The sequence below is a fragment of the Ylistrum balloti genome, unplaced genomic scaffold, assembly GCF_031769215.1.
Source record: "Ylistrum balloti isolate Yb309-2 unplaced genomic scaffold, AGI_CSIRO_Ybal_v1 Utg370520, whole genome shotgun sequence".
Classification (NCBI taxonomy): Eukaryota; Metazoa; Mollusca; class Bivalvia; order Pectinida; family Pectinidae; genus Ylistrum; species Ylistrum balloti.
This window is the reverse complement of record NW_026782333.1, coordinates 462865-476340: the sequence shown is the minus strand read 5'-3', so window position 1 is coordinate 476340 and position 13476 is coordinate 462865. Positions and strand designations below refer to the sequence as shown.

At 32.6% G+C, this 13476-nt stretch overlaps 1 protein-coding gene across 1 annotated transcript in view; it reads right to left on the bottom strand.

The window, feature by feature from the left end:
* Positions 1–479: 479 nt before the first annotated feature.
* LOC132555842 (thyroid hormone receptor beta-like) overlaps positions 480–13476 on the bottom strand; it is a 31795-nt gene continuing 18798 nt past the window's right edge. Inside the window, exons 5-7 of the mRNA XM_060220202.1 lie at positions 11314–11427; positions 1144–1402; positions 480–733 (exon numbers count right to left, since the gene is read on the bottom strand). Coding sequence (XP_060076185.1) covers positions 480–733; positions 1144–1402; positions 11314–11427 — 627 coding nt within the window. The remainder of the gene's footprint in view (positions 734–1143; positions 1403–11313; positions 11428–13476) is intronic.

Sequence of the window (13476 nt, the reverse complement as noted above, 5' to 3'; positions counted from 1 at the left end):
GTATATCTGCTTATTGCTTATCGGTGCCAAAGATTACAAATGCTCCTGTGTTAATAGGATAACATCAAAATATGATAGAGAGATGAAGTGTAAGTTGTTACGTTTGAAATATTACTGAAACTTTGTTGATTCTGAAAATAAAAGATACGAAAACATAACATTATGTGCAGTAAACTGACACAAGCACAGAGGTAAAAAAGTACTTTTTTCGACCCATTACCTTCCCATCGTATAATAAACATGATGAAGGATATGGAACGAATTGTCCAGTGGTTGGCTCAGCCTCACAAACATATGCTGGTGGACTCGGAGAGTATCGGTTTTCTATCCGATATCCCCTCCTTGGAAACTACAGTCCAGTTGTGTCCTCATAGACATTGTGCAGGGCAATGAATATATCCATGTTTTAAACGATTTCTTAGATATGGTCTGAATCAGTTCACAAAATGTTTATCAGGAAATCGTTTAAACACCCGCTCTCATAAGTATTCCTCCCCCTCGTTGAACAAATCTAGTAGATGTGGAGGTATTTCATTAGAATGATCAAGACGAATACACAATACCCTTTCAGCATGTCTTGTACTAATTGTCCGAAGATCAGTGACCTTCATCAAGATTTTAGCCCAGTGGACAGGCTGAAGAGGACGCTTGACAGCTACGTATCGCTTAAAGGCACCCAGCACATCATCTTGAAGTTTTTCTACCGCATCAGCTTCCTTTAAGCCGGAACGATCTACAATGGAAAAGGATAAAGTGAGCTTTTTTAAAGATTTTATTCAATTTATCAGCTGATATTGAAACAAAATACTTATAGTGATTATTTCAATTTCAACAAATGTCTTTGCAAGAAAACATAATTAAATAAATAGATAAATGAATAAAATAAATAAAATAGATAAATAGATGAAAGAGGATAGGATGCCATGCTAAGTTTTTATACACCTTCTCCATAATGGTTTTATTTATCTTTATAGCTGTGAACATCGTATCAATGGTAATTTTCTCAAATATCATTGTTAAGGTCTGAAACAATGCACATTGATACTAAAATCGATAGGTTAGATAACAAATATACCGAAAACAATAAAATCCCTATTTTATTTTACTTTAGAATTGAATGCAAAACTCGTATTGAATGATTACCTGATTGCATGAGAAGAACAGCTGCCAGGAGAGCTAATTCAGTTTTATCGAGGTCCAACTTCGCTAAGCCGACGGCAAACTCAAATATTGGTTCTACAAGAATTCCTAAACCCTCTGCCTTTATCTGGGACTTGTGTAAGGTCATGCCATTGTGCATTGTAAGTGTTTCCTGTTCTTGGTCATACTTGCACGCTGCTCGAAGGCACATTATCTCCATACAGCAGGATTTCAAAAGTAAAATTTGGTCATCTACGAAAAGCTGAAAGAAACAAGAAAACGCTTCAATATACATACTGAGTTTGTAGGGATTAGGTTGTGATGGCAACGTGTAGATTTTAAGAGGAAATGTATAATTATATCAACGTGTTGTTCTAACGTTGTACAAAAACTATTCGAAACATTCGAGTTCTGCAAACTTGTCAACAGATATCATTGCTACCTTTTTCTTGTAATTATCGTAAAATAGGACAAGTCACCATGGTAACTCAGCTCACATCTGTACACAGACATTGAGTACAAGGTCACCTAGGTAAGTCGGCCCACATCTGAACACTGATAGAGAGAACCACATCACCATGGAAATCCGTATCTTTGCACAAAATCAAAATACATTTGAAGAACACGTAGATTAAAGCATAAGATCTTTCATTTATGAATATTCTTGATGTTTAACTAATAAATTGTTAATAGGTAGTATTCTATGACGTCATAACAGAAATTATATATATATCATCTGTAATAACTGGACAACAGTGAGTATAGCACAAAATTGACGCCGCCTGAAAACCACAGTCTATGTCTCGCTTCGTGACTCCTTTACACGCGAGACAAAAAAGGAATGGAATCAACAGTAGCGGTTTTTGCTAAGGCCTATAGGAGGTCGATGATAAAATAATTACTTTTGATTACACAACTAAGATGCTACCAATCTGGGATATATACGAATTATATTCAGCAGTTTTCAGCAACACCAACCCTGATCTTCACCAATCCCTGGAAAGTATTTTATCTACTGCAAACGTATGATAATTGAGAAATGATGCTCTGCCTTCCAATTCCTCTGAGCTGATTATTTCCGCCATAAATTCTATCAGAATGTCATGGAAATATACGTTATCTCTCGTGAGAGTATCCATCACGTTTGTTATCTGGATGCCTGGAATTTGACTTCCAGTGTTATCATGATGATTTACTAACATGTAAGTCAAAAACATGTTCGACCATTGATTGATTCAGTTTGTAAGTGTAAGGTATTCTGATAAACTTTAAAAACCCATTACACCCTAGAATAAGGAAATGTGACCTCCCAGGTTACGATTTCCTGAATAGGAAGATTTTATGTACGGTATTGAGAACTGTATTGTGAGCTCATAGGTTCATCTTGTACTTTTCACAGGTATCCGTTTTTATCGAAGTTGGGTTTGAAATGAGATTCTGATGACATGTCGGTATGCTTTGTCTTTGTACGTTTTGTCTCTGAGTTTTGTCTTCGTCTTTTTAAGTTATGTCTTTGTAATTTTTGTCTTTAAAAGTTTTGACTGTAACTTTTATCTCTGTGAGTTTTGTCATCGTCTTTCTAAGTTATGTCTTTGTTAATTTTGTCGTTGTAAGGTTCGACTTGATACGTTTTATCTTAAAAGTTTTGTCTTCGTAAGTTTTGACTTAGTAAGAACTTGTTGTTATTTCAAAAATGCATTTCAGAAACAAATACACATTTCGTATGAAACCTAATATGAATGAGGTTTCATGAAGACTACTGATCTGGTATTTCTCTACACTCATAACTTGTTTTGGTATTTGACGTCTGGTTTATTAACGTCCCAAATTTGTTTATTAACTAATAGTTTAATATTTATGATATGTCCGTGGAGAAAATTAAAACAATATATACATATTGTCGCCGAATCGTCGTAATTCCTTCCCGTGTTATTTAACTAGAAGTTTCTAAAAATCAGATTGTTTGGATAAGTGCTAATATTCATATTAATTGTAAGCATTCCCAAATAAAATATAGATATGTTTGTATATAACTACGTATGCTATTAAAATAAAAAAAAACCTCCTAAATAGCCTTCATGTTCGAAATGTAATGTAGAAATGTCATATATAAATAAGCCATGAATAGAAACGACAGTGTAGCCACTTAACTCGATCTTTAGTGTCCTTGCTAATGACCTAAATTAAAGAAAGATAACAAAGCTAACTGCCTAAATAGATTCAGATTTCTTATTTTCACAAATGTATTTGCAATCATGGATTAATCGTACCAGTTATACTGATAGTACAAGTTATATATCCATTTCAAATGGCGTTTGTGAAACAGGAGACTAAGAATTATCCCTTTTTACAGAGCCTCCGTCGAGGTAAAAAGAAAACAAAATCACTATGAGTGTAATAAATTCATGTGAAATGAAAACGACTGTTAGATTATCACATAACTTAAGATGCATTTGTAATAAACTCATGACAACAAAATCGAAACAAGAGAAACCTTCAGCCATTAAGAATCCTCCTCGGGGTGTTTATCAACGTGTGGATATATACTTTATGTAACAGATGTTATTATCAAACTGACATCAGTGTCGTTATACAATCAATTACTAAATTAAACCAAAACTTCATTTTCATAAACACGTTAGACATTTTAGAAATCACAGTACATTAATGAAAGTTCTCAGCAGCAGTACATTATTATACTGTCAAATGCGTTAGAAAATGTATCACTGACGAAATAAGATTTGATCAATTTCTGTACGAAATATATTCTGTATTACCAGTTTAGTATAATTATTTGTTAGTTAATCTTAATAAATGCTTACAAACGTAACATATCTTACGTCTTGTAAGCCAATTCATTGTTTTAGTATTAAACGTTTATTTTAATATTGATCTGTTCAAAAGAGTTATTTTACCTCGTGCTAATAATTATATACAGTGCAGATATGCATGTATTAAAATATCCTTCACCTGAATAGTCTATTTCATATAATTATTTATGGCTAATTCCTATACATTTAATTTAGGATTATTTCTGTCAAAAATTCTGCTTAATTTCATTTTTCCACTTTACAGTTCAACACTCTATGGTTTGTGTGAACCTGTAATTAATTCCTTTTTTTTCTAATTTCAGTTTTTCTTCAACTATTAACATTTCCTCAATCGTGTGAACAAACTATTCCCAAATATTTTATCTAATATATTCATCGCTTTAACATCGAAGGTTCTGTGTTTAGTACATTTGGTATGTACTACTTTATAACGTGCTATGGGCAACGAAGAGAGATAAAGACAATGTAAGTTATATACAACGAAGCCAGTGGGCAGTTTACATTGATCGATTGACCTAAATATGCTGACCAGTGGTCAGTGATTTAACGTAAATATATTAATGTCATTGTGGCAGTTGTTTGCAGCCTGCTATTATGGCGTCAGTGAGTATCGATATCCTTAATCATATCTTGATATTTCACTCTTTGGACGGTCAGTTGATAATATGATAAAATATGGCGTAAATTGCTAGAATCAAGCCATGTAAATAATAGCCATGATAAATTACATATCAAAAACGACCTTGACCTGGTCTGACCTGAAACTGCCCACTGCCCACCAACCACAGTCTCTGTATAATTTATAGACTTTCATCGGGTCATATCATATACATAAAACTTAGCGATGCGTAATGTGATATCACCAATAGGTCCTAAGTGTCGCCCATTTATACCTTACCTATCCTTTACTGAATTAATCCTTGAAAAGAGGGTTACAATACGTTTCATTGTCTATTTACCTTCTTAAAAAATACTAAAAACAACAAATAAGATATAAGGATATTGGTATTTTTTTCTAATCAACTAAAAATAACACTGTCATAAAGAAACATTCCAACAGGTATGCATTTTCACCGACATAAAGATATACATTAAATTGATTTCGTTACTTATTCCCTTATATGTCTTAATTGTAAATCCTTGGCGAAAACCTTTCTCACTTAAGACAGATTATGGAATAGATGATAAGATGTTGCTATATTATATCATATATATAAAGTATATCATAATACGCTTCGCTGAAAATGCAGTTATGAATTATTGAACAGAACGGAAAATTAAGTAAACTCAATGACAGTAAGTTCGATTAGGTAGAATAAACAATGAATTAAACTGCATCATACAGCTGTACATCTCTCTAGGTCAGTGATGGTATGGAGGGCCTAGATTTTCGAAACTTTGGATATCAAACTAAATATCACAATTCAGATAAACAGGTGCACTCGCCCCATAAAATACTCAAACAAAACAATATACAGTAAATGAAAAAATCCTTACCCGAAGAAAAAACAATATTGAGCGATGACACGAATAATTACATAATAATGATAATTTACACCAAGTAGATAAGAAAATGGCAAGAAAGTGCACCTTGTATTTTCTTTATAAAAATAACACTCAATGGTGAAAGGACAACCAGAAAAACATTAGCATGCATATTTACCTAAACTATGTCTTACAATGAAAGTGCTTTTGGTATGTTTATTGTTTACAAATGTCTTACAATGAAAGTTTTTTAGAATGTTTATTGTTTATTTTTTTACAATTGCAATGGTTCTTATAGAATAAGGTCAAATATCTTTTACCTAAAAATCTGTAAGTTATACTATTTCAATAATCGATTTTACACTACATTGATACAAGAAAATCCTAAATGTTCGTGGAACACAACTTTTGTTTTCCAAGAATATACATGTTTAATTGCAATTGATTTCGCAGATAAATCCTGATCACGAAATTTATTAGTAATTTATTTCTATATTTTTTTCAGTTTATCTTTTTTGTGAACATATTAATTATACTAAATTTAATTAAATATATTCATCACGAACAGTAAATGATTTTATATATATATCAATAGCAACTTTTGTTCATTTAATAGTATTTTATTTTCCGACTAGAGATCGAGATTGATATCACACTTGCTTCAATGTGTATAAAGTCACTAAGTACTTTTTTATGTTCACCAGTATCTTTTCAAGGGTCACGACCTACCAAGCTGCCTGGAGCAAGTCAACCCTAACACTACCCGGACCTGTAAAAATTGACGCCGATAGAAATAGGGTATCGTATTGTTAGACGTCCACCTCCTGTTCTTTATATCACTTGTGATCGAGTCAGGCATTTACTGTTTAAAAAACTGGAACCACAGTAATGAAAAGAATAGTGGAATTTTTAGGAATGAGAAAACAAAATCACGACGACCGTTTATAGTAGCGAATCGTTGTTTCTTTCAATTAAGTAATCTCTAATAAGGAAAATACACTGCTTAGGTAAATGAGACATGGACGAAGAGTTATCAGATATGTTTCAAGCTTAGTACAAGGACACAAGGTATCCTATGAAAAAGTCTGAAAGTCATCAGTCATAAGATATGATGATATCAAAATAATGTTGATGGTTAATGGAATAAATTACTATTATCAAAACCCAGATATCAACGTGTATAATCACTCAGAACAGATATACAGAACGTCACGTACAGGCCAGGAGGAGCTGTGAAAGATCTGCCGACGGACAATCGATAATGCAAAAGAATGACCGCACTGACCAGCACATCGGCTCATGGATTATTCAAATGAGCTGACCACTCCAGAATACTATGGCAACGCAATAAAAAAAGACAAAGCTAAAACGGGAAATTGAGAAGCTGTAAAGCCGTGTCACGAACAAGCACAGTGTTATATGTTGCAAAATCACTGATACGATTATTTATGTGTTTCATGCTTAGCACCATATAAATACGTATTTCGCGGTTTTTTTTTCAATTAATATGTCCATAGTCACGACATCTCCTTCCATTACCAAAACATATGATGATCACAAAGTTGTAACATATTTATCCGAAAATGAGCGTCGAACAGATTATACTACGCACCAAAATATCTTAGATTTCAATCAATCAATCAATTAATTCCAAGATTTCTTTTGTTTGTTTCTTTATGAACAGAATATAAAATCCGGTAATACGATTATTACACCTCTAAAAAGAAAGGATGTATATATATTCTGAAACGATGAACACACTGATTTTCTATAACCTTCATTTTTTTTATAAAGGTCAGGTCATGACCCTCTCATCTATTAGTATAAAGCCATGGAAATATCACTAATATCATTTCAAAATGTCACGAACCCAGTGATCGATAAAAGACACTTTTAGTATTACATTTCTCTTTTTATAGAGTATATCTTGAAATTTACATAATTTATAAAAATGTAAGAAAAACACATACCACCTTTTCACCTGTTGAACACTAAAGCAATTCCCTTTAACGACCCTATGTACTGTGCATTTACTTGTAGTTGTTTAAAGTTTATTAAAGATATTATTCTATTGTTTCCCTGATGAGCATTTCTCAATGTCCATATGGAATACCCCTATACATCACTGCAGCATCAAACACGAAATCAGAAAACTTAAACTATCTTACAACTCAACTGAAATCACAACCAAGCTGAACTTGGACACGGTAATTCACATTGAAGCAAACAATGATGTGTTTCATATTTGTATGGGATACCTGACGGAATCAAACTTAAAAGTGTTGCTGAAGTTAAATTATAAGACATAAACAATGCAAAAAGCTTACCCTTCAAAGCTGCTTAAAATAACCAAACCTGTCCTGTTTTAATAATAAAAAAAATCTAAAAAATAATTTGTTATTTCTCTATAATGATATTTTATATACTAAATGTTCATGTTTGCCACGGAATATGAACCTTCTACTATGTTCCGCCTAATTTGATTCCGTTATCTACCGTAAGTTTAATGATATTGAGAATGATAGATTTTCCTGCTGGGAAATATGTAAAACATTAGCCTACAACTCTTAAAAGACTGAAATATCTGTATGATGCAGTTTACTTCAATCTTTGGCTCTACTGGGTCTGATTTAAAATCTAATAGACTTTGCAAAAGACACACAAGTGAATAACTCCTTGTAATAATTTGGAGTTAGATACAGTAGAGCTAACAATGAATTGAACTGCATTATACAGCTGCTTCTAGGACTCTTCAGTAATGCTAAGGACCTGAATTGTGATTTTCCCTTTTAACAATCTTGGCATATATTTGATGTATTTCCAAAATACGGTTAATTTGAATGTGCATAATGAAGCGAAACATCCTACTGAATTTATAACCGATAATACAATATCAGTAAATATTGTCATAGAATATTAATGCTGTTGTGTATTTACATTTCATTTTTTCAAAACGTTAGAAACATAATTGACATAATTGCAAACAGTGATATTTCTGTCGTTTAAAAGAATATCATTACCCAACAGCCATGGCCATGATTCACTGCAGGCTAAATTATTTACTAAGATTTATTCAGAAAAAAACATTGATTTTAATAAGATAAACTCCTAACAATAAGATCCATAATAAAACATATAAGGAGGAAATGACGCCATCTTTAATCTTAAATGAAAATGGAAATCTTAACTTAGATAAAAATCTAAAATCAACGTTTACAAGCTATTTGTAAATGGGATTATAGATTCTTTGATAATCTTATTGTATACACCAAATATTTCAAGTAATATCCAGGATCACAATAAATTCAACAAATAATGTTTAGTCTATATATTGTCAAAATTAATTGGTAAAAAGCATCCTATTAGTATTTCAGATGCGAATCAATAGATGTTTTGATCATGATTTTTGTATTAATTGCGATGACTTTACCTTAGAGTTGTGCTTCGAACCAAACAAATCCACGGATAATTACCAGAGAGTGACCCTGAAGATTACACGGAGCATCTCTTTCATTCGGATGCATAATTTATGTAAAGACCAAACACTCTCTTTTTGTATTAACTTTTGTGGTTCGTCAACACAAGCTTTAAATCATTGTAAATACACATAATTAGCATACGGATATTTGTATAAAAGTATTTATAAATATAAAAGATAGCATTACAGAAAATATCTAATTTTCCCAAATAGATATTGGTGGATAGCAATGACGAGATATTGATGCAGCAATGCGTCTGAAAGCGCGACAATCAGTGCTAAATGTCTGAGATTGGTTAATCATGATAAGTGATAAAGAATACCTATCACATCTTATCATATAATTTAACTGGTATATTTACCTCTTATTTCCAGTCGCCAAACAAGATTACTATCAATACTCATCGCAGATGGAACGTCTATGTGTGCTGGAGAGCTAATGCTATGGCACAAGTGCGCAAGTGACATGTGCAGAAAAGCCCAAAAAAATGATAATGGCAATATCCCTATTTCTGGTTGACATCAAACTTTAAGTGCAAATATCCTACATAAGATGAGATGAATACGTTCTATTTTCATCCAAGAAGTTAAAATGAAGCATTCCTTATTCTATCTTAAAAGAAATCGAATGGATTTATTCAAGGGATTATTGCGCAGTGTATGTGTGGGTGAAACGGTTCTTCAGATTCACACCATCGAAATACTGTGGATTTGACAGGTACGAAGGAAAACACTCGTAAGTATTAGGCTTACTGCACAAGCTATCATGTTAATCATGAGGTAGATGGGTATCTTAATGTGTCACAATGCAGGTTTTTTAATTGTATGCATCTGATTTAAAAAAAAAAATTTACACATTGCCTAAGAACATTAATTAGTTTTCTATCATGACGTATCCATAAGATAGTTTATGCACGTGCACTTCGATACTGTAAACGTAACACAAACTGATTAATACTGACATACAAATCTTATTACAATTGTTGCTCAGAGTACTTACCTATCGTCAAAGTGCAGTATCCATTTCGTAATGCGTAAACATAGTGACTACGAAAACATCGTAGGGCGACAATGTCACCTTGAATACCACAACACCCCAGAGACACTATTGTCTGGGAGAGATGCCATATATCTAGAAAGTACTTTCAAAATTGCTCTCCAGTAACTTACGCAAAGCTTATTGTATCGTCGGTTTACTGTACATTTAAAAGCATAGCCAATGCAACCATTTGTAAATTACAAATGTGCGTTTTTATAACTTTCGTCAGGCAAAAACAAACATTAAAATGGCAGATGATTTGTTTTAGCATGTGCTTTGCAAACATTGAAATTTCATTGCTAACTATAAATCATGTAGTATTTTGTGTATACGAGAGTTATTTTTTTCGGTGTTAGGAATCGTACTAGCTTTAGGTGTGTTTTAATAGGAATCAATCCATGGAACAGCAATTAAGTAGTTGCGCAATAAAAAAGGTTTTACATGACTAAAATGAAAAAGGAAACCTTTTAGACATATATTTATATATTATTTTGTAATATAATTCAATCGACTCGAAACCAATTACGGGCAAACTATGAGTGTCGTAACAGTCTCTCGTTCACCATCCATATTCTGTAAGAACGAAGGTAGAATACCAAAGATATAGGCTCGATATTTATTTCGTTTTGATAAATAGCCAATAACTGATGTGCGGTAGTATTGACAACAATACACATCAACAGAGCTGGATTTATAAGACCAATATCGCATAAATAATGGCTGGAGATCATAAACGAATGATATAATTTTTATGTTAAGATGTCATATGGCATTCGCGTGTGAAACATGGTATGACTACCTTTGTGTAATTTTAGATGTCATTAAATATATGTTTTACCAACTGTCCTGCTGTTAAAAAATGCAAACAAACTTTTCATCCAAATGTTGTATTTCAGTCATCCTTGTTAACATTGTAACAGAATTCAATCCAATTTAAATACGAAAACAACGCTTCGTATTTTCGATTCAAACGATAAATGGAATGAATTTTAATCACATTTATGTTAGAAAATACATAGTTTTCATGAATTTTTATTCCGAAGATAAATTCCGTTTTAGCTTAATGTATCCTTTCGAGACACAACATCCTGTTTGGAAGTGGCCCACGTGGTTTTACAAAACTACACATCTCGTCCACAACCATCCAAACTAATCATGACTTCCTGAGAGAAAATATTACAACATGACTGATCAAGTTCAAGTGTTTACCATTTCTTTAGTGTGGTGAATTGCCTCCATCCCATCCATACCTGTGGACTGTAAGTCAAATGATAAAGTTTCAGACACGTGTGCCTCGATTTGAAGCATAAAACAAATTATTAAACTTCCGTCTTACTCACCTGAATAAAACCTGGGACACCTTTGGCAAACTCGACTACTTTGACAATGGAAGGGGTCATCGCATCTGCTAGTTGCTGCCATGCCTCAGGATCGTTTGTGTCAGTACAACTCATCTGCAAGAATACATAATGGACGATAACATAGAAGCCTCACCTCTAGTTCACCCCGAACAGCTATAGCATGCTTTTATAATCAATTCTAATACATGTAAAAGCATGTATCTTATTGGCTGTTGTGATCCCGGTCAGTGCCCTCTTGCCCTATCTAGGACAACATCCTCTTGCAACCTAAGGTCAATCCTACTTATACATAAACTTCCAACCCACATTATATAAATATAGCATGCGTATTTACCGTTTTAGGTTATCAATCGAGCACAGGAAGTGGAGGACGGACGGTAAAGCAAGAATGTTGTCGCCGACACACGTTACACAACAAAAGAAGACATTTTCTTTCCGTGCTGGACAAGGAAGAAACTGCCATCTTTACGGTAAGATATCTTCAAAAATAGCAGGTTTCCTCTAGTGTATGTTGTGTTAATGGTGTTGAGATGTGTATGTTTTCAGCATCGTCCATTTTGAATTTTGTGGTCGTTCAAGAGCCAACATAGATTTATCTATCGTAAATCAAAGCGGAGTTATCTAACAGTTTTAAGTATTAGCAGGTATTTCGAAATTGATTTGGATGAATAACTTGTGTTAAGTGACGATACAGAAATTAACGTAACAAGGAAGTTGCACAGCTTGAGTGTTAGTATTGATAATAGATTTGATATTCAGGTCCTCTAAATACAGAGATATCAGGAAACTTTGAGGCGATAAAAGTCGTACTTGGAACGTGTTCGTCATGATGTAAATTTATTTATTTTCTAAAATAATTTAATGATTCCGCCTGTGTATGGGAATAAGCAATAAATTATGCTCGTGAAAATAAATAAGCAGTTAAAAGTTCAAAGAAATGGGTAATTGAATACATAATTAAATCCTATTAGTTTGATCACATTATTCAAAAGTACTGGTTCGTTGAGGATGACAACTGTGTTAATTTCAAGTATTCCCTCATATAATACTCCTGAGAGCAACTCTTTACACGTTAATGACAAGTAAACAATATCCGATGTTTAATTTTATTTCATGCTTTTCTAAGGTTTGGTTCCTTTAATGGGTTTTAAATCCCTGAAGTAAATTGAAATTGACAAGAGGTCCCTAAAATGTTTTCTTATCAAGTCAGATGAAATTGACAAATGAATGTATTTCATTACTGCTATCTAGAAACCTCACAAAAAATTTTGCTTATCATTATGTTAATTTATTCATGAATTCCGTTTTGAAACTCGGGTGTTTCTGTGTCATACAAACATACCACAGCTTCGGCAGGCTTGAAATGTCGATCAGCATGAGTTGATATTACTAGGAAATTTTATCTCAATGCCTATATTTTTACAACACTAATAACATATTGAGCACATATTGAGCATTGTCTTAGGTTTCATCCAATGGGAATAGGTATCGATTTTTAAAATTCATCTTCCGGGTTTTTTATTTATTTTTTTTTCTATTCTGATTTTTTTGTTTGTTTTTTATCTTTTGTTTTTAATTATTTTTTAAATTTTTTTCTTTACTTCTTTTAGGTGTATGATTTTTGTTATAGTTACAGCTATATTTCATCAAACTACTGAAGTAAAATATAATTACTGATATCTTCCTGTTTTTTTGCCATTTGGATATGGGTACAGGCAGATATGGTCTGTGCTGTTATTTGTATAATGAGCTATATCAAAACACGGTAGAAACATATCTTACCTAAATGTAAATACCTGCTTATTCTTTTGTAAACAATCTATAAATATGATCAGAATAGCAAAAATATACATCAGTAAATGTCATTTAGGTTAGAACTTTGAAAAGGTAGGGACATCGTATCTTAATAGATTGTGTTAAACGAAATCATACTCGAGTCATACTGTTAGCTTCAGTATTATCTTAACGTATTTAAATAATTGAAAATTGTTTTGAAATATACAGTTAGATAGAAGCATCACAACATTGCAAGTTGTTTTAGAAATATATAGTTAGGTAGAAGAATGATATTAAAATATACCTTAAAATGTATAATTGTGATATTGCATGTATACCCTATGGTCCTTCAATTAAATAAAATGA